The 22,837-nt window shown below is 43.6% G+C and overlaps 1 protein-coding gene across 5 annotated transcripts in view; it reads left to right on the plus strand.

Moving 5' to 3' along the window:
* ebf2 (EBF transcription factor 2) overlaps positions 1-22,470 on the plus strand; it is a 33,116-nt gene extending 10,646 nt beyond the window's left edge. For 3 of the 5 annotated variants that reach the window (XM_058636952.1, XM_058636951.1, XM_058636953.1), the window contains 9 exons: positions 16,044-16,125; positions 17,575-17,716; positions 18,562-18,692; positions 18,907-19,033; positions 19,155-19,243; positions 19,349-19,414; positions 20,027-20,201; positions 20,299-20,481; positions 20,591-22,470. In XM_058636952.1, the coding sequence (XP_058492935.1) occupies positions 16,044-16,125; positions 17,575-17,716; positions 18,562-18,692; positions 18,907-19,033; positions 19,155-19,243; positions 19,349-19,414; positions 20,027-20,201; positions 20,299-20,481; positions 20,591-20,817 (1,222 nt within the window). In that variant the 3' untranslated portion in view covers positions 20,818-22,470. The remainder of the gene's footprint in view (positions 1-16,043; positions 16,126-17,574; positions 17,717-18,561; positions 18,693-18,906; positions 19,034-19,154; positions 19,244-19,348; positions 19,415-20,026; positions 20,202-20,298; positions 20,482-20,590) is intronic. The other 2 variants (XM_058636954.1, XM_058636955.1) reach the window with 1 other exon arrangement.
* The last annotated feature ends 367 nt before the right edge of the window (positions 22,471-22,837 follow it).

Genomic DNA, 22,837 nt, shown 5'->3' on the forward strand with positions numbered 1-22,837 from the left:
GCACCAATACGATCACACACAGTGCCAATGATCACGGTTTAATGTGGACGTTCCTGTGTTGACATCCCACCAATCAGCTGCTGCTTTTTACGGGCAATAAGAACAACATCGGTGCAGGAAGGCAGTAAAATACACTGCGGATTATCTGTGTCCATGTCTGCCTCCCATATGTTTGTCTCGCTTCAGTTTTATGTTTATCTGTTGATCTATTTCATCCTTCTGGGATCTGTCTCAGTTTGGCCTCTCATTCCGTTTAACTGCCCCGACATTGCACCTGCAACCCCCCCCGACAAAAACATATATTCTCTTTTATCAGAAGCATGTGTCCGATCAGATAGGGCTCACATGTGTGGTGAATGTTCACCCTGGACGCCTGTTAATGCGGCTAAAAGGCGAGATGACCACCGCCATAATCGGCGTGTGTGAGGGCCTTCACGTCCGAGGGATTTCGGAGGTCTCGCACTGTCTACCTGGCATTAACTATGAGTGATGAATGCTCACAAGCATGTGAAATGCTTTGGCTATGATGTCACGGACGCAACCTTCATCACCTCTCTCTTCCTCCTTCCTTCTCTCCTTCGCTGCAATTGTCTGTCTAGCAAACGCTCACTTCATATACGTCAAGGATCCTTTTCTTCCCCCTCCTCAGTTCAAGTTGGCTGGCTGTTGACAGTGTGTCTCAAAGGATCTCAGCTGAAGATAGTTTTTATATCATGGAAAAATCGGGGCTGTTGTCTTTTGATTTTTTTCCCAGAATACCTTGGAGCAGCTGCTTTTCTCATTTACGGTCGTGCATTTCTCACAGAACAAACCCCCGCTGCACCCGTTTTCTGTACTTCCTCCTATACAGTAACATGGGCGAACCGCCGTGAAACGTGTTTTTGCGAGTGCAGTAGCTTGGCGGCATTTCGGTGAGGAAAGGGAGATGTATATGTTGTTGTGACTCCTCGTGTGTGTGTGAGAATTGATTTAAGTGGAATCATTGACCTACTGTACTCCCTAATCACGCTGGGTGTTTCCTGTCCTGATAAGAGCGTCTGTCCTGATGGCAGCTTCTCTCTCTCTCTCCCTCTCTCTCTCTCTCTTTCTTGACTGGACTGCGAAATCCTCTCCTCTGGGATCAGACTATTAGCAGCCAGTTAATTTCTGATAAGCCGGTGGAATTTTGCTTGGCCTTGTGCCCTTTTATCCGTCCCTATGTGCAATTTCTCACTTGACTATATAGCAAAAAAGCGAGAGGAGGAGTGTTGAGATTGACAGTGCAAGACGTATGTTCTGAGCATGTTTACAGACGGATGTATATTTTTATTTATGTATGTATATGGATGGATGTGCATGTCTGTGTGTCTGCGTGACCCCCAAATCTGACCTTTTTCCCTAGTCACTGTTTGAGTCTTAAATTATTCATGTGTATGGCCGGGCGTGTGCGTGTGTGTGTGCGTGCATGTGTGTTTCCTATATGTCCAATTGTGTGTGTGTGTGTGTGTGTGTTTGTGGAGACAGGCTGTTTCTGCGGCTCCAATAATCAGCCTCCTGCTCCCAGCCCCAACACCTGTTCTCCAATTAACATGCAGCGTGCTGGGGCCCACTCGCTCCAGTCGCCCAGCTTCTGCTTTCTACCCTTTTTCCACCTCCTTTACTCTTTTTTTTTTTTCTCCTCTTTCTCCCTCCTCACACTTTCAGCTCCCTCGCTCCATGCCTCAACTTGCGTCTGGACTACTTCTGCACACCCCCCTCTCACACTTTTCATTTGCTTCCACATGCTGTGCACTTCTTCGCTCCCTATATCTTAATTCCCTTGCTCCACTTCTTTTTCCTTCACATTACCATCTTCTCCACCACCCCCCACCTTCCCTTTAGCCTGTCTAATTTTGCCATAATTAGGCAGTGTCATTAGGACACCTACCCAAGCACAAGGGAGTTTGCAATTCCCCAAACGGCCCAAACCCCCTCTTTTCTAATCTCCTTTCCATATTGTTTCAGTTTTCTCTCCCCCCCCCCCCTTTCCTGCTGCTGCTGCCTCTGCACCCCTCCCTCTGTCTACCCTTCTCTCTAATCCTGATTTGAGTGAAAGGAGAGAGAGGAGATCACAGCTGATCCACAGGGAAGGGTGAAAGAATACAGGGTGGAGGGACAGAGGGATGAAGAGGGCAAGGGCATTCGTTGACAAAGATATCTAAAGTTGGTAGAGATTTATCTGTCTCTGTGTGTGTGTGTGTGTGTGTGTGTGTGTGTGCGCGCTCCGCTGCTTGCTGTCTAATAGTTTTTAGGTTGTCTAATCTTAACACCGGTGAACCGTTTAATTCACCGGCCCGATGAGACTTCTCTTGTTCGGAGAACGCCGTTTATCTCTTGACTGATGGACTGGCTTGTTCACTGATTGGTTAGATGATTGATCATCAGACAGATAGGTGGATTGATTCCTGTGGACTCGCCACAATAAATCTTCACTAAATCTTCAAACTCACTCAGTGAATTTGTCTTCACTTGGAGTCATTTTCTTTAGTTCATTTTCTATTTCATCCTAACCTTTTCTTGAGGCTACTTAGCTTTTGCACAGACCATACTTTAAGGATTCAAGGACTGAAGATATTTTTATTTGTCTTGTGCATAGAGATGTAGAGTAAGACATGCCGTGAACATAGAGATGTAGAGTAAGACATGCCGTGAACATAGAGAGAGTAAGACATGCCGTGAACATAGAGATGTAGAGTAAGACATGCCGTGAACATAGAGAGAGTAAGACATGCCGTGAACATAGAGATGTAGAGTAAGACATGCCATGAAATGAGGAGGGTGCCTTGTCTCGTTATTGTGCAAACACGCTAGAATAAAAGCAAATTGGAAGAAAGATATAGAGTCTAGTTAAACATATTATATTAAATGATAAAACTATTTTACATTTATGCTCCAATGCTGTTGAAAAATAGTTAAACAACCAGATAAACAGATAAAATGACAATATGACAACTTTCAAATGGCAATTTTGTTGTGGAAAAAAAACGAGGTCTATATGTCATAATCAGTTGTACACAGTTTTTCTCCTGAAACCACTGCTTTCCTCAGTCTTACACCTTTTGGGTTTCAACTTTCTCCAAAAACCAACAGATCAATCAAGTGAGAAATCTAATCAGCCCCATGTACAATACAATATGTTCCACCTTTTCCATCTATCTGTGTTGCTTTTACAGTACTGTCCTTGTTGTTAACCCGAGCCGATCTTTTAATGGCAGTATTATTGTCGCGCTGACCTCTGACCGTGGAGGAACTATATTGGTTCTGGACCAAATCTGGCCTCTCCTCTCTTATGAGTGAACCATGGCTTTACAATGGAGACAAGCAGATGTCAGTATTAGTATTAGACTATGTGGTTTGGATGTGAGGGATCAACCCCCAGTGTGTGTGTGTGCTTTTATATTTGGTTGAGAAGCTGAGATCAATAGTTGGTCATAAGGCAAGCATTGGGGGGGGGGGTTGGTGGTAAGGCTGGAGCCTTATGAGGTGGAGGGGGCCAGGGGTGATCAATGGCAAGCACTATCTTGCTAATTGATTGTGTTTCCAAGAGGGGTCTTTTTTTAACAAGCCAGCACTCGGCGAAAAGAGGAATAATCAATAGGAATTTTCCAATGTTGTCAATATGGCTCTTCCCTCCCCCAGACTCAAAAAAGAAAAAGAACTCACAAATATGCTTGTGTACAAAAAGTGCCACATTTGTGCGTGTGTGTGTGCGGGGGGTGTTTTTGTCTTTTAAACAGTTAATTTCACTTATTTAAGTTCATTGTTTCACTATCTAAACAATGATTAGTTGTCCAGGACAATGGCTTGACTTCACGTGCTCCAAGAGGAATCCATTACTCTTAATCTTAGGTTGTGGGTCGTATTGATCTGTTTGTGGTCTTGGTTCTAGTTATGTGCATGTATCACCGGTTTGTTCTCAACTAGTGAGCGCAGCGTTGTTTATTTTATTCTCTTCTGTAGTTGACTTTTCAGTTTCTCCTCCATAGCAAAACTGATGAATGCTTAGTATTGCTGTCATTAGTTGTTAATTCCTTGTGTGTCTATCAATTCGGAAGCCAAGAGTCACACACAGCCTCAGTTCTTTTCCGATCTCTTTTTAAGAATTAAACTACTCGGATATAATTTCTTCCTCCGTGTATGTCTGCTCTCTTTTAAACTTAAAATACTTTCAAACATGTTCTTTCTGAATGGCTGTGTACCTGTTCTCATGGCAGGTCAGAACCTTTTTTTTTATTCCTTCTCCTTCTGATTTTTGGAGAATGACTCATTCTTCAGCTTCAGCCCTGCTCCCCACCCTAAAAATAATAATAATAAAAAGAACGAAGCTGCAAGTCTTTGGGAAAAGAACATTAAACTATCAGCCAAATAATAAATGCAGCAACATTTTTTTTTGTATTGTGTCAGGGGTCGAATTCCTCCCCTTTCCCAGATGCATACTCAGGCCCCGTCGCTGACTTGTTGTTAGGCCATCATGTATTCACTTGAGAGTTTTATGTGTGAGACAATATTGTCATTTTAGGAGACTGTTGCTCATATTCCCTCTTTAAAAGTCTTCTGACGCTGTGTCGCTCTCTGTTATGACACTAACCCACTGCAGTTATATTTTCTGTCACATTATTTTAAAGATGGACTCAACAATGAGAACCCTATATGTGACAGTGCTGTAATCATGCATTTCTGTCATTATTCTCCAGATCCCTCGCAAATAAATGATCTCAGGAAATAGTTTTGAGTTCACACGTTCCCGTTTCTAAAACATTTAATCCAGAAACAAATCCTCAGAAATGATTTGAGGCAACATGGCTGATGTGAATCATCAGGCAGCTGTGTGAACTTACATTTCTCTCCCTCAACTCAGGAATCTGCAGATGGTTTTTGGCAAAGATGAGGCAAACTGACACAGATGCTTAGCTTGTTAGATTCATGGTTGGGGTTTTTTATGATGGGAAGAGCTGGACAGTTGGAGAGAAACAACAAACTCAAATGAAAATTCTTCAGAACGGGACAACCGTAGGTTAGAGGTTTTTTTTTAAGTATTTGTTTCTGGTTTGGTCCCGTTTGAGTCCTGCTGTGTGTGGCTCTGTTAAAGCATCTGATATGCCATAATAAAGAGCTGGCAAATTCGGTTTTCATATACTGCGGTGTGAAGATTCAAAAGTGATCTAACTTGAAGAGAGGAAAAGGGAAAGACAGACTGGTAGAAAGAGAACAGTGACTTCATATGATGGATGGATGAGCAGCACATTTTCCAGACGTTGAAACACCCTGGAACTGGACATACTGTGTTCCCACAACATCAAATTTCCATGATTTAATTTCTGAAATATCGTTTTCATCTATTTTTTATGCTGTAATGTCATAAACGCATATTTAACTGTAAAAAAATAAAAACACCCGAGGTACTCCAAAATACTTCAAATTGGGTTCAAAAGCCTTTATTTTATAACGGTAACCATTTCATATTTATAATGATGAAGATTTAAATGATCATTTATGTAATTACAAAGATAAACCATTTGGATTTAAACTTGATACTATAGTTTACCCTGTTTTAAGTTAGTAGATTAAATAATACAATAGAAATGTTTATTTTCCAATGCAAATAATGCAGCTGAGTTTAAATGTATTGCTTATTCTCAACTATTCTCCCTTGTTGGGATTTTACAGCAACAATAAATAGATTACGTTGACTATTTTATCTGTATAAAAGAGGAGTGTAGGGATATAACTCATGGATCTATCAAATTGCTGGTTTAATATCGTCTAACCCTTGGAGGCTTGGAGTCACCTCCCTCATGAGTGATATCACCTCCTGTATTCACTTAATCAGAATTGGGTGACGCCACTTTTCCAAGGTAACACAAAAGCGTCTTGTTAAGTCTTGTCCACCGTTTTGCACCGTGTTGAGGACCGGCATGGACGGACCAGATTGGTGTTTTATTGTCTTGTAAGATGCCACATTTGAGTAAAGACTTTTAAATCTACATTTTTCATATTTTAGTTGCCGCTCAGTGCTTTTCCTCATGTGTTGACCCCTTTTTTCAAAGGCACCTGCATACAAACTGGATTGCGAATGAATAAAGACTCTCGTTGAGCACACCGCTTCACATACACCACATTCTAACACAATGATGGTTAACCTTGTGTTATATTAGGGAAAAGCATTAACCTTTTAGGTATATTATTTCACTCTGCTCTTAAAAAGTTGTCATTCTGTTTCTTTTTTTTCCCCGTATAATGTGCGTGCTGTCAGTTTACTTCATGGTTTATAACTTTCCCCAGGTGTAGTTACGTATTGCTGACCTGAAATCTAATATACACTCCACACTTTGTTTCCGAAACATCATAAATCTAACCGTGTAGTGTTTATGTTGCGTACAACACACGCCATTGCTCATGTTCTAAACCAATTCACTGTGGATACAGATCAGCTCGCAGAGCTGCTGCTGGTTTGCACTCACAATCATCCACAGATATAATTATGGTATGCATAAATTACCTGTCTATCACATAGTCAAACATACATGGACAACTTGGAGACACTGGTCCCCCTCACTCTGCTGTCACAGATGTCTCCCTGGTGGGCTGGTACCGTCCAGTCCCTCCAGACACCTTGTCAGTGAGCCCCTCAGGCGGGGGGCCAGGCAGCGTGGCGATATGGCCCTGAGGCTCCGGTGCACACCACCTCACACAGGCTGGACCACTGAGCAGCTGGCACCGGACTATAGGGATGGCTCCTCCCTTGGGGCAAAGCAACAGGGAAAATGACACACAGACAGACAGGGAGAAACGATGAAATGTCTAAAATATCAAATTCCCTGACAGGTTCTGTTTCAGAGTTAGACTGGTGAAAATGAGTTCATGGGACCTTTTGGTCTGGCTGGAGCTTTCACTGATGTGGTCTCATGTGGGAACTGGGAAGATCCTGGACTCCGGGTTTGCACAGGAAGTGTATAATGAGTGGTAGGTTATGAGCCGAGTTTGTGTTTGGTCACCTTTGCTCCGCGTGGGTCAGTGCTGGCTATTGTGGCTCGAACCCCAACACGGGGAGTAGGCTTGGTTTGTTTTCACTGAGAGCCTACAGAGTGGGCAGTCGGAAACGGAGAGCAGCGCAGAAATGTTTTGACAGGAAATGGGATCGGACTACCAATGGGCTAATGTGGAGGAACAGCGGGGGGACTTGTGTGTGCGAGTGGGTGGGTGGGATGCAGAGGGGATGAGGAGGAGGAGGAGGGGAAAGGCCCCCACACTCGCGGAGAAGCTGGGGCAAACCCTCTCATTTGTCTGGCCACTAATAGGGTTCACCTTTTGGTTGAGCGGTGTAGAGATTAAGTAGGGCCACTCAGAAGATCAGGAGGGGGCAGATTAAAGTGATTTAGAGGCACTTCAAATCGCGAGCAAGTGAGCGATGTGTGGTTTGTGTGTGTGTGAGACTTCAGATTTGGTTCGATGTGGAGGTTTATTTTTCATTTATATTTTGAAAGCATCTGTGTAATCAGTGCCTCGTGTGTGTGTGTGTGTGTGTGTGTGGGTCGGTGTAGAGTCAGAGGCCAGTTAGCAGCGGTATTTAGGAATGAGGTCTGTTTACTTTGGCTGGGTGCTGCTGTTGTGGAGCTGTGTGTGTGTGTGTGTGTGTGTTGGTCATCCACCTCTGTTAAGGTCTTAAATTTCACTAATGACTTAACAATGCCCCCTGGTGCTGGGCTGACCCCTCAAGCCAACCTTGTTTGTTTGTTTGTCTGTTAATGTGGAATCTGGACAGACAGTTTAGATTTCTCTAAAACCTCCCCACCGTTGAAAATGCCTCCTAACACTCAGACTTTTACACATTTGCATTATTTTGTTCCCACTGCTTTACACATGAGGCAACATATATTTATCCTGCAGTGAGCGTATAGTGTAAACACAGTATATTAACTAAAAGGGAAGCAGAAGGAATTGCTCAGACTTTTGTTTTTACGTCTTTTCCACAACCCACTACAATTATATTATAATCATATTCGAGGGACCCTCTGTTATTTTTCCCCCTTGGATTAAAATGACATGATTACAAAGTACAAAGTAAAGAACTATTTCAGTTTACAAAGTGAAAATTAATTCTAATACTCTTTTTTTTGTTCTTGGAGCTTCTTTGTAAACAACCCCTGCAGTGTGCCGTGGAAATCCCACAGTTCCTCGGAGCCAAAAAGGACAAAATGTTTCTCATCATAGAGGGGAAAATGCAAGTTACTGAAAAAAACAGAATCAGCAATAACAATCACATAGAAAAAAAATAGAAGAAGAAAAAAATCTATTTAACGCCATGTTTAAATGGGTTTCTGACCCATGCATTTAATCAGCACTCACTCCCACATCACATGACTTGAGAGCATGTTTTGTTTTTTATCAGCTTCAGCTCCGATCAACACAAGCAACACAAGTGAAAACTCACTTTAAAAACTAGTTTTGATTTAATTTTCATTTCCAACACTCAGATGTACATTCATCTTACAGCTGTTTGTAGTGAACCTTACTTTTACAGCGTGGGACACCGGAGCAGTGGTAGCTGGAAGGTTGTGGGCTCGATCCCGCTTTGCTTTGTTGAAGTGTCCCTGAGCAAGACACCAGGTTTACTAATCCTGTGTATATCAGTTAATTTCAGTGTGAAAGAGGCTGTGGTCTCACTATAATCTTTTTGGATTTGTGCATGGGATTGTGTGTCAGTATGTGTTTTGTTTGTGTGTGTGTGTGCACTGGTCTTGATGACTCTGTCAGAGCTGAGGGCAGGGGGTGATGTGACTGCTGACAGGCTCTCAGCATGCCTGCTGAGAGCCCCAACAGTTTTGCGTGCCCTCCCTCCGGCTCCCCCATCAGCCCAGGCACCCCGTCTCCTCTCCTCTCCCAGTCTCCAGCTCTGCACATTTGCTGTGTATTAGCCATGGATAGTAAATTACAGCACCCTGGACCTCTGAGCAATTCCATTCTCATCCCTTCACACGTTCTTCTCCCCCCCCCCCCGCACCATTATCCATCTCACCTTCTCTGCGTCTGTCTATCTCCCCTCCTTTCCCTCATTTTGATCCGGTTTTCCTCCCTCTGTCTGTCATATCCGTCCTGGCTTTTCGACTCCCTCAACCCTGTCAGATTTCTCTCCCCTGTCTGTCTTTCTCTCACTTCTGTTATACTTTTCATCCTCCATTCTTCTATTGTGTCACGCTACACAGCGTTCCCTCCCTTATACATCCCCTTCACTCCCTCTTTTACTTTCTTACAAGCAGGTCCCTGTAGTCTAGGCTTCACAGGTTTCTCAGCGGCTTCTCTCTCTCATTCTCTTTTCCTCGCCCTCTTCTCTCTCCCTTCTTGCTCCCCCCCCCCTTCTCCTGCTTTCTGGAAACAGATGTTGTTTGTCAGATCTTATCATTACTGGCTAATTAAGAAGATATCTCTTCTCCTTCTGTTCTTGCTTCTCTTTCCACTCCTAGTCATCTCAGTGGCATCCGTCTCGGAGTTATTGTTCGACACAGAGAGAGGTTTGCGCCCAGCCTTGATGTGCACAAGTTATTGGTGAAGCAGATTAGTAGCGGATTGATTGAAAGGGGTATTGGAAAAGCAAGATCACCATCGGTGTATTGCAGACGACCTTCTGGTTTGTTTGAAATGTATTCAGCTGTAAAGAGTGTGCTTCGTGCTTCACGTCTCCATTTTGACAGTTATGAGGGTGTATTTTGAATCTTTGTCCCTCAGGACAAACCAGGCATGCTGGGAGAGGTCAGGCCACTGATGGGACTTCTATTCCCTGTCCTGGTTGTGAATTCATGCTCTCCAGACTCTGAATATCTGTCCATATCCATCTATTTGGCAGGCTGATCTCTGTCCCATGTGGCCAAGCTTTGTATGCAATCTATGGCCGAGCTAAGCTTGGGAGAGTGCGACATTCATTTTAAATAGTCGAAATTCACATTTACTAGCCAGCGAGAGGTTATTCAGTAAAACACTTTAACACCCAGGAGAAACCTCGTTGAAACACTCAAGTGCCTCTTGTGTACCCTTCCCATCATTCCACTTTCCTCCCTCCAGCTTCCCCCGTTCCCTCACATCTCTGCCGCGGCTCAGTCACTTTTTGCGGTGGCAAGCCGGAGGGTTTTACAGCACTTCCAAGCTCTATAAATCAGCACTGGTGGTTTAAATGTTTGGTTTTGTCACAGTTCTCAAGTTTAGTGGCGGAGTGGGCCGGGGCTGAGGTTGCAGGGGTGAAACCAGCCTGGGAGGCAATGAAGAAGAGGCCATGAGGGGCGCAGCCAATTCACTGGGCAAATTTATAAAGAGCTGCATTCTCTCATGTGCTCGCTCTCTGCCGGAATTTACCTGGAGATGATTTATTCACCAACCCACTCACCTTTAATCCACAGGGCATTTGAATGTGTTTATACGGTGTAGGTATTCTTTTTACGTTCAGAAAAACGTCTGAAATGTTTTCTTCTTTTTTTTTTACACAAAAAAGCCACACAGTAGCTTTACTTGAGTATAATGCAGTTAAAAATAAGCTACAGTGACTACAATTGAACCAAAAAATACATCGACTTTTAATAATTACATGTGGACTAAGCCAACATTTGGATGTAGATGTTGTTTAGCCTCCAGGGGGCGACTCCACTGGTTGCAAAACGAACTCCGTGTGCAGGAGAAATCTATGGGAAAATGAGCTGACACCGCACTTGATTTATATTGTCAGTAAACATTTTCCTGGAGGAGTTAATGGTCTCAATCACTAGTAAGAGGTCTTCTTCAATAGAACATGATGTCCACTTTGTAAATTACACTCCCATTTAGAGGTAAAGAGATGCTAAATGATGGCATATATGACTGGACATCAGTGTGACTGACCGCTGGTATATCTTCTATGTGCCTGACGTCTGTGAAATTTCTGGTGAGGCTTCATTTTGCACAAAGTCTATGGTTTACACTGTCCCAGCGCGTACAGGACATGTGATAACGTCACTGAGAGACTAGGAGACACGTCAATGTGGAAATGTTGTTGACGATTGAATGTGCATTGTACGCGGAAAAGGAAAAGGAAAGAATGATTAATACATCGGCGCCTGTTTGCTAGTGAAAGGTATGAGATGCTGGTGCCGGAGATTTGTCTGTATTTTAGGATGGGAAGGGGGTGGTGGTCGTAGTGGGAAGACTGGTGTGAAAGGTCTTGTGGTGGTATGTGACAAAGGGGGTATCAGTTCGTGGAGGGTTTTCTGTGCCCCATTAGCAGTGTCAAAGGTCATGTGCCCCGGGTATTAACCCTGGTGACCAGTCTAGCTTCCAGTCTGCCAGGAGACCTGCAGGTCTAGGGGTATTTATTACCGCACCCCCTCACCTCCCTGCTCCCTGCTCCCTGCTCCATCCCCCAAATAGCGTTCCCTATGGAGGAAAACAAAACACCTCCATCCCTTACCCCCAAACCCCCCCCCCCCAGCCGGTACATGTACTAATTGGATGCATATCCATACATTGATGCATGATGACCCATCTGTGGATCTCTGTCTTGGCGTGAAACGTTCTTAGGTCAACAATGGTTTATGAAAAGCCTCCTCCATTCGCCATTGGCTACGAAGTGTTTGTGGTCAATTACCTTTGCTTTTTATCAAGAATCCGCTTGCACTTACACGCATGTGACTTTCAGACATATGTGTGTTTCAGGCGTAACTTTTTGTGATCAGTATTTGTCTTTGTGTACTTTTTCTGTAAACTTGTGTGTGTGTGTGGCCTGTGCTGCCTGTGTGTGACATATACATGCATATGTGCATGTATGTTGGCCTGCTGTATGAGTTAGTGGTCTCAGTGTGTGAGTGTGGCAGAGGAAGGCCCTCAGCATGTCAGTATGTTTTAATGCTTCACATCTGGTTTCCTAATTTTCCTCCCGTCCCCCCCTCCACTCCCTGCCTGATGTCAGGACACTGTTTTGTTTTTTCAGGGTGATGGTAGTGGACGGGGTGGGGGTGCGGGGGGAGTGATGGAGGGGATGCCTGATGAGTGATGGCCCTGAATACAGGACATCAACATTCTTCCTATCGTTGTCTCTTAGTATATCCTACACTGTCTATTCAGCAGTACAGTGGATCAGGGGTTACATGTATCAAGAGGATGAAGCTCTTGTTTTTTCTGTTTACACCTCTTTGTCTTCACTCCTCCTCACTCCTCTTCCCTGAGTCTGAGCAGCAGGGCACCCATGTCCTGTGAAAAATGATGACAATCCCCTCCTCCTCCTCATATTTTTCCCCCCCATATTTTCATATTTTATAACAAACTAAAATGAAAATTGGAAGGCCAAAAAGGCAACGTGGTCAAAGTTGACATGAATTCTGCTTTTTGCCTCACGCGCTCACACGCAGCTACCAGTAAACCTTCATTTACAATGAGCACAGAGGGGGATGTGTTTTATGTCTATGTGAAAATGCAGTTTATGTCAACAGTGATTAGTGCTGATGAATGCCTATGAACATTTTTTAGAGGACCTGTGCTGCTTAGGTGCTCACTGTGTGATTAAACCCATGTGTAAAAGTTAGTGAGCAACACTTATGTGTAACAGATGCCTCCACGGACTGAGAAATGTGAAGCGGCGCATCTTCGGTGTGAGGACTGAACCTTAAGCAGAAAAAGCAACATTTTTAGTTATTTGTTTTTGGAGTCACGACTTGCTGGTTGGGTACTGAGGTGTAGTGATAGTTGAGCAAGTTGTCACCACTGGTATGACCGGCTCATGTTGCGAGGCCTGTGTTTAGTCTTGGGAACTGAAGCAGATGCAGACAAAGGGGATCGGAGGCCTTAACAGAGACACAGAAGTGAGGACAGAAAGGGGAAAAAAGAGACTCCCTGTGGTGCCATGGTGGAAAATGATCCTCAAGGTTTAAGACTCGGGTCTATGTTTTGTTTGTGTTTCCTGTTTTAAGTGTGGCGGTGAAGACTTGGTGTCGCAGAGGATAAAACGTGCTTTGTGTGACTGACCAGAGCAGACTGTGTTACATTTCTTAACAATTATCCAATCCAAATTAATTTATAAAGCACTTTAAAAAACAACAGATGGCTGTACAGCAGAGATAAATAAAACAAAGAAAATGTAATAGACCTTAGAACAAACAATAAAACAAAGTACTGTAGAAAGTATAAAAACAACACAAATAAACAAGTCATACAAACTGTAAAAGGATAAAAGTGATAAAAAAGATAAAAACAATGCCTCATACTGGGTCGAAAGCCAAAGAGTAAAATTATAACAAGTCACAAATAATGTATTCTGATTAAGTCTTGGTGACCAGTATTTGTTGGAAATCATCTTCACAAAATTACAGGCAATTACAGAACAAAAAAGGTTTAAAAAGTTTCTTCTTATACATACACAAAATCACCACTCTACACTTGCATTATGGACTAGAATATTGGCTAAAATGCACAGACACACTAAAGCTGGAGCTCTTTCTCTGCGGTTTCCCCATGACATAATGATCACCTCCAATTCTTTGCATGTTCTCATCTCTTCCCTGTGGATGGGGAGGTGTGTGTGTGTGTGTGTGTGTGGGTGTATTACATTACCAAAACAAAAACAAACAACAGCAATATTAAACTTTTGCTACCACAATAGAGGAGGGGATAAAAAAAGAGAGGGCCCTCGACTTCTTATTAATTATGCAAGATTAGTCTAATTATAATTCAGCAAATGAATGTGTGGCAGAAGGTGCGAGGCGACGGGGCTGGGAGATTTGCATGTTAAGTGGGCAGGGGGAAGCGGCTAATGCATGCTAATATATGCGTCAATGTCTCGCTTTAATTTCAGCATTTGCAGCTGTGTGCGTCCGAACTGAGGGGGGTGAAAAGTTGACTCAATGGGTTTTTGGGAGGGGGGCAAAGGTGGGGGTGTCAGTGTATTAGTGTGTGCATGCATGCATGTGAATGTGTGTTTCCCCCTCGTGTGTGTGTGCGCGCGTGTGTGCGTGAGAGGCATCTGGTGTCATACAAACAGGGAATGATGAGAAGAAGTCAACAAACAAGGTCAAGAACCCTTGAAAAAAGTGTGCAAAGCCTGAGACGGATGCAGTCAGTCTCTCAATTAGGGGTTGAGATTTCACTATCTGAGGCATCAGCGCCAGTCTTGTGTATCATGTCAGCCAGTCAAATGAGTGATGACGGCTTGAAGAGGCCAAAATATACAAAAGGAGAGGAAACTAGTGTTACCAAACCACAGTCATTTGACTGATTTAGCCTTTAAAATCAACCATAACATAAAAATCATCACCCAGGCTATAATTTACATATAGTATCACCCTCAAAGGATGCAGTAAAAATCTTTTGAACTATATAACTTTTCTTGGGCCGTACCAAATATACCATACAGTGGTTTTAATTCAAATTGACAAAGAAAAATGAGAGAAAGGAAAAAAAAAGAAAAGGAAATCCTAGGGAGAAAGTGGGAGCAGCAGCACAGATGTGCTTCTTCTACATGTTTCCACTTCACACCAGAGGTCTAGTGCAGCGTTAAAACTCCAAGGTCCAAGCCCTTACTGATGAATTATAATCACTCACTGCCAACAACAATATTGATTGTCCTCTGACGAAATAGCTCAAATCGAGAAATGTTGGACACGCTGCTGGAACCCGAGAGCTACTTACAAGCCAGGTTCTGTTCACGAGGGAGGAAGCTGGAGTGAGTGATGGAAGAATGGCAAGTGAGAGCTGACAGAATTAGGGAGAGGTCAGTATTCCGTGGTATTTAAAGGGTTTGGTGGTGCTGTGGGGGCCAATATGAAGTTCCTCCAAGCAGTTTCTCCATTAGGATGACTTATATTTGTGGGGAGCGCAGTGTGGGTGGGACTGGATCCACCAGTGTAGCCCGTGTAGCGCCTACAGCGCTGTTGTTGTTTGTGTCATCTGAATATTAATGGCTGTTTTTCATAGGTGAGACAGAATTGTGTTTCGCTGTGATGTGAACATCTGGTTTGAGGGCTACACATTTGCCAGTTGCTGTAATCACATCACACAAACCCTGCCTTATTTCCCAGCTCATTATTCTTCCTCCTCTTCCTCTTCTTTAACACACGTCTTCTGTGTAAATTCTCCTCGCCGTGAGATTTGTGTGGACCCTCTCACTCTCCTCTGCACCTGCACTCTTGATGTACTTTCCTGCCTCTCACCTCGCCAAGTCGCTCTCCTCCCTCCTCGCTGTATTTCAGTGATGGAATGTTCTTGTTGTTGCCTTCTCCTTTCCCATCGCTGTCTTTTGCTTCTCAGCATGGGGACTTTGGGATTGCGGCAGAGCTTTGTTGCCATGGCAGCGGGCTGTGTTGCCGAACCGAGTACACCTGGGATTTGGAGTCTCTCTCTCTCCATAGTCTCCCTCAGTCCTATTTATTCCACCTTTTCTCTCAGTTTTTCTTTGGTGTGGCAGGGGGCTATCAGCAGCTCTCCCTCCCTCCCTTTATCTCGTTCTCTCTGTCTCCACCGTCTATCACATTCAAAAGAGAGCTCACATATGTAATGAGACACATACACTTGAAAACAAAATTCATGTCCATACCAATGCCTGTGCCTCTGTCACTACCTTCCTCTTTCCACCTCCTCATTTCACTTTCTCTGTAGTCGTCCCTACTTCGTTTCCCATGTGGGGGTTCAAATACAGCATTGTGGGATACCACGGTCCCTCGAGTCCTCTGGCATACATCACTGTCTCCACGTTACTTTGAAACACAGAAGCGCTTTTCACCGGACTGTGCTTCAAAATCTCATCACTTGATTTAAAGTGTAATAACATTGACTTTAATATAAGCTAAACAGCGGGGATTGATGTCAGCGCTGTAATCATATAGATGTGTGGGTGTGTGTACACACATGCACACACACAGTGACAGAGTCATGTACATTCACCATCCGTGAGACAAATAATTAATGTCCCCAACTGCTAGATTGTGTTGCAGGGGCGCATATAATCATATATGTGTTTCTTTCATGTGATTTCTTAGCGGTAATTGTACAAACACGTGTCCTCCTTTTTACCTTTGCAGGTTTTTCTTGAAGTTTTTCCTGAAATGTAACCAGAATTGTCTGAAGACGGCTGGAAACCCGAGGGACATGAGGAGATTTCAGGTAAGAATAATGAAACGGGGAAGAGAAAAAAAAAAGAGTGTGTTTATGTGTGAACACAGGGACAGAAGCTGCATTGCAAGTCCCATTTTAATGCCCCCCCCACACACACACACTCTCACAACAGAATGATTTCATAATTAGGATCTATAGTCCATGAGTTTATGTGGTACATTCTCATAATGTAAAGGTCTGGGTGAAAAAAAGTTTTCTTTTTAGCAGTGGAAGGAGTTGGAGGTGAAAGTAAAAAAAAGAAATCCATAGGAAGTCAGAGAGATGGAAAGAGAAATGAAAGGAGCGAGATATGTGGGATACTCTGTTGTTGGGGTGCAGGAAATAGGCTGAGGTGTTTCAGGAAGTTGTCAAGAATTGACTGATTGGCTCCAGATGGAGGAGGTCATGGTCCGTGACCCAGGAAGTGGTCACAGGGGACGCTCCCGCCTCACTTCCTCTGCCGTCTTTCAGCACCAGCGGCCCCTGTCTGGCATTCTCTTTCCCTCCCAGCAAAAAAAAAAAAAGCCTCTGTCCTTTCCCTCTTCTCCGTGCTTCCCCGCTCGTCAACCGTGTTTGCTTTAACTCCTGCGACGTGACACATGCTGAGAAGTTATGAGCGCGGTGGACTCTCAGCTCTGGGTTAAAAGGTGATCGGGGCTGGACAGTCTGCCGCTTTATCGATAATTTACAGTTATCTCCCCCCTTTCTTTCCACCACCTATATCACATATGTTGTTTTTTTCCCCCCTATTTCTTTCTCCAGTTCCTTCACCTGCAAAATTACTGCCAGGTGTTGCCTGATTTTATCTTTATACATGATTAAATGTTGACATTTTACTACTTTTTCCCCCTCATTGTCCCTTTACCAACTCAAATTCATTATCACTTTTCAGTAGTAGTATCACTTCAACACTCGTAAATTTCCAAAACGGAGGTGAAAACCTACAAGAATCCTCTCATTAATTACACGTTTGTCATCCAGTGCGAGGCAGATGTGGGAAGGGACACCCACACGCTGCGGGCCAGAAAATCAAATTAGGTCCACTATATATCATCTGCTACTTTAACGGGCGGCCAAAATGGAAGATTTGGACCACATGTTTGGTGTCACTGAGGGATCAGGAGGAGACAACAGTGAGCCGACCGCATGCTGCATGAATCAAAAAAGAAAGTGAAGCGTGAGGGCGGTGCAGAGGCCATATGGAGAAGTGATGGAGGATTGGGGGGGGGGGGGGGCTGTATGAGCTGTGTCATCACCAGAATGCAGATGTATCGTGGAGATCCCACAGACGTCACATTACACACTGATAAAATATGACTATCACCTGTGTGATGAAACAAATTGTTGCTCGGGGACCTTTGCTGTTGTAACCAGATATTGTGACGCACAGCATGCTGTCTCGGTTGAGCATGTACACTCATGTAACTTTCCTGTCGGGCTCCCCGTCTTCTCTATCAGGTGGTCCTGTCCAGCACGGTGAGTGTGGACGGCCACGTCCTGGCGGTGTCCGACAACATGTTCGTCCACAACAACTCCAAACACGGCCGGAGAGCCCGTAGACTGGAGCCGGGAGAGTCTGTGGAGAATTCTATGGAATATGGTAAGAAAAGTGACGCTATGTCACCCCATTTATTTTAAAATCAGTCCTAATATCCAACTATACTCACTATGATCTACTGTATGTGATATACGTGTATTATCCAAAACTAAATACTACAAAATGTACCACCTTAAATCAATTTTAAATTTTCACACCTGAGTTAAAAAAGTTATTACGTACTGCAAAGTTAAATTCAGAGACACTTTTACTTTACTTGAGTGTTTACTGTACATCCCATGGTGTTTTTTTAATAATTGCTGTCCATTAAATATTCGATCATATGACATATGTTGGACTGCTATTAACAACAGTATGTGAAGTATTTCAAAAATAACTCCATGGCCATTTACAACATGAATATATTACATACTAATGATGCATAATACCCACAACTGTATGCAAAACTGGCATATTTACATTATGTAAGGAACGGGACAATGCATATTAAAAACATTAAAATGTAAATATGCCTGAGGCGAATTGCTGCCTGTAGGTTGATGTTACAAGGGATAGAAATGAAAATACTACTCACATAAATACAAAAGTTACTTGTTAGAGACCTGTTTCTAATTCTTTACTTCCATGTTTTTATTTTTACATAAGTCGGTTTGGAGGATAATGGACCCCTTATGAATGGAGGATAATGTAGTCATTAAAAAAAAAATGCTTTGAATAATTTGCACATGGCTTTGAAAACGTGTCCTCCTGAGACACAAACACACACACACACACACACACACACACACACACAAACAGAGTCTCTTTATCTTTTCTTTTCTTCACTCGTTGTGATTCGTATATTTAAAACCCTGTGTGAGTAAATCTTGCTTTGCTCCGCTGTTTAGCGACGCCGTGTATCAAAGCCATCAGTCCCAGTGAGGGCTGGACCACCGGCGGGGCCATGGTCATCGTCATCGGGGAGAACTTCTTTGACGGGCTGCAGGTGGTGTTTGGCAGCATGCTGGTGTGGAGTGAGGTGGGAATTGTCTTCAGAAATTTCTCACCAACAGTATACTGACTGAACCCATATTGTTAAATATAGCACATGTACATACTTGTTTCTTTATTTAGATGATGCACGAGTAGTCCATATGAATTCATCTTTCCACAGTATCACGTTAGCCCAGATATTCACACGGCATGTGGAGGAATCATCAGTTTCTTTGCTTTTTCCACTTGTGTATCCTCAGTTGATCACACCGCACGCCATCCGTGTCCAAACACCTCCCCGACACATCCCCGGAGTCGTGGAGGTCACACTCTCGTACAAATCCAAACAGTTCTGCAAAGGAGCTCCCGGACGCTTCATCTACACAGGTATTACAATATTTACACTGTGCCTATTTTATTGGCAGGACGAGGAATTATAGTAAATATGAGACTCTGATGAACTGTGACAGAGTTCTGACACACTGTACATTTCTTTTCTTTTTTTAAGCCCTTAATGAGCCAACTATAGACTACGGCTTCCAGCGTCTTCAGAAGGTCATTCCTCGACATCCTGGTGACCCAGAAAAACTAGCCAAGGTGGGGTGACTTGTACAATAAGGATTTTAACCATCCTTGTGATTGTTTTTTTTTCAGAGCTTTGTCCACTACTATCAATGACGATGTTATCTTTTTTTTTTTCAGGAGATCCTCTTAAAAAGAGCTGCAGATCTTGTGGAAGCGCTGTACGGAAACCCACACAGTAATCAGGTAAACAGAATCAAACATTCAGAGACATGACATTCAATTGTCACAGACCAAAACAATGTTTTCTACAATCTTTTAACTTCAAATATCCAATTTTTTTGAGCTGGTAGAGCATAAACTCAGTCTAAACGCGGGCAGAGCGGCCTCTCCCGATTGTATTATTAGGACAGTTTTCTAAAGTGTTACACTGATACCTCATTTTTGAGTAGGGATGGATTTGAAAAAGCTTCACAGTTTCAATATCTGTGGATCTTTTTTCTGGGCTGCCAGGGTTTGGCACTCACAATCCCGTTAGATAAACATTATGCAAACACAGTAAGCAAACACTGTAATGTGCCGGTAGTCTGTGGCAGCCAAATGATTTTGGCAGCCGACTCTCACATCATGCTCAGATGTTGGATTTAATGACAAGCACCAGCATGACTTGAAAGCCTGTCATCGGTGTCATAGTTAATGGGCTAATTGGGTATAGTGTGATTTACACGTTCTCTTGTTTTACTGGCAGGCCACAGATACAGCGTGCACGTTATAACCGATATCCTCCAGCAGCCAGACCAATCTGTGTTTGTGGTTCCACTGAACCCTCGTTGACTGGATCATTTGATTCCCCTGTAGGACATGCTGCTGAAGCGCGCGGCTGACATCGCCGAGGCCCTCTACAGTGTTCCCCGTCCTCACAGTCAACTGCAGGCGCTGCCAAGTTCACCGGCCCACGGCAGTGTCATGGGTCTGGGCTCCTACCCCTCTCAGTTAGGTGTGAGCATTGGGGAGCCAGGACATAGCAGCCAAGGTGAGCAGGAAGCGCCAGGAGCTAATTGCTGCTGTTGGAGGAGCTGTTGCCACCAATGAAGCTCACATCTAATTTGACATTCTCATTGCCACGACAGGTTATATTCGAAACTCCAGCAGTTTGTCTCCGAGGGGTTACCCATCAGCCTCCACTCCCCAGCAGACAGGTTATGGGGGCAGTGGCGGGATGACTGGAGGCTATGGGACAGTTCCCATGACCAGCTTAGGAGTTCCTGGTTCTCCTGGTTTCAGCAGTGCTTCACCCACAGGCTCTCCATATAGTAAGATCTCGTGTTTTCTTTGATGGACAATAAATGTGTGTCATGTTACCGTGTTCTGCAGATTCTGTTGAGATGTTGAGATGTGATACTGTCTCTCTCTGTTCCACAGTAATGCCCTCCAGCCCTACTATACCAGGAAGCTCCAGCTCCTCGTCTTCTCTCTTGCCTTTCTCCTCCTTCCCGTCTGCTGCTAAACAGAAGAGTGCTTTTGCTCCTGTCCTCAGGCCCCAGGGCTCCCCCTCCCCTGCCTGTCCTGCCTCAGGGGGGAACAGCTTCAGAGGTAGCCACCCATCTCACTATCTGACCCCCCTGTCTGAACTCACCAATGCAGTCTAACTCCTCCATACTAACTCCTCGAAAAGCTTTGACTGAACGAGACAGAGAACACCTGCTGGATGTACATTAATGCAAGACCTGGTTGATTAGAATCATAGATTTTGTATATTTTTTTCTCTCCAGCGATGACGGGCCTGGTTGTTCCCATGATGTAGCAAAGCACCCACCCCAATCTACCCCAGACCACTGCTTCACTTAGCCCCTCCTTTTGGCACTGAGTGGACAGGGAGAAAGGAAAAATTGATCCCTAGTGACTATATATAACCTCCCTCCCTGAGCCCCCCCCCCCCAAAACAGCCATTTCTTAGCCCCCTTTTCATTCACGTGGATGAACGGGACGGGGTAAAATGAAAATGTCCAAAGACCCAGCCATCTTCTCCAGAGGCAGAGGAGATTACTCCGGCCACAGCTACAGACAGACTGCGTTCCTTAGCGATACTGCTCCACACTGGGACGTGCGCTGCGGAAAGAGTGCGGAAAGAAGGGAGAACAGGTTCCTACTTTCACCTCAAGCTTCTAAAGCATCTGTATAAACCTCTGGCCTGCAATCACACGCAGTATTTGATTCTTCCAACACCTGCCCAAGCGTTGGCCAGAGACGCGTGTCATGAGAGGCACTGTTGGATGATGGACGGAAAGCTCTGATGTAATGTTTGCATCTCCGCTGTGTTGTCTGTGTGTGGACACCTCCGATGGCATGTGTGTGTGTGTGTGTGTGTGCACTGTCTGTGAAGTTAGCGAGAGGCTTTTTTTCTAGTAGACTTTTTGAAGACAATTTACATTCCAGAGAAATAGACCCTTTATTTTTTGTTCTGATCTTTACAAGGGAGAACTCTTTGTCCCAAGGGTTATTACTAAAGGAATTCATATATTGATTTATTTAAGAACAAGCAATTTAACTTATTATAGTTAGTTTAGGGTATAATATAAATGTGGTTTTATAAAGTGGTCCTTTTTCCAGCTGTCACTGAAATAAGGTTGTCTCAGCAATTGCTATTTACTTTGCTAAATGATCAGAGGGAAATGATTTTTGTTAGTGAAATCGATTCTCACAGGTTCTTTCATCACAAAATCCTGATTTTAAGTAATCTTATTGACCTTGTGTAAAGGTGAAATTGTTAGTTAGCCTTATCCTTTTTTTGCTCTCACTTATGACGCATGCTTTGTCACACCAATGCCCTGATATTATTTCATTCCATGTTGCAAACTTCAATGTAAATGGCTACACCTTGACGATTTACAGTGTCATTTTTAAATGTCTCAGCCAGTATCTAAGTCTGTAGTCACTATGCAGTAAACGGCGAATGAGCGCACAAGTGCTCAGTAGTAAACAACAGGGTGTGTGTGTGTGTGTGTTAGGTGTTCAGTAACCCTCATCATGCTATTGTTACCCATTGATTTCTTTTTTTGACATTATCACCATACAAACCTCATTCTCAGGACATGAAAAACAAAGAAACACAAAGAGTAGGTGACATTTGCAAAATGTTTGTTTTTGTTTATAGTCTGGTTTTATTCTATTTATTTAAGAAAAATATTAGCAATTTAATATTATGTTTTTGAAGCCATCTTTATTTGAAACACTACAGAAAATGGTGCAAATGTGATTTGAATATCTCAAGTTGTAATTATATTTTGTGCTCCAAATAAAACAATTGAGAAAAAAAAACCCTGCTGATTTACTATAAGTGTAAACATTCTTTTACATGTGCATGCATAGATGCATAGAACAAGTGCTTTTTTTTTTTTTATTCAGCGTATATTCCTGGCGTCTGCACGTTCTGCTGGATCTATTTTCGACTGTGCTCATCACCCGTGTGCTCGCACAGTTTGCTACATTTTTTTCCTGTATACATAGCTGATGAGCCGCAGCATCTTAATTGTGATGAAAGCGTTAAAGACTGAGTGGAGCATGTCAAGATAAACACCACTACGCCGCACCTTCCCAACACACACACGCACGCACATGCACATGCACACATACACACACACACACACACACACACACACACACACCTCT

This window comes from Solea solea, chromosome 8, assembly GCF_958295425.1.
Source record: "Solea solea chromosome 8, fSolSol10.1, whole genome shotgun sequence".
NCBI lineage: Eukaryota > Metazoa > Chordata > Actinopteri > Pleuronectiformes > Soleidae > Solea > Solea solea.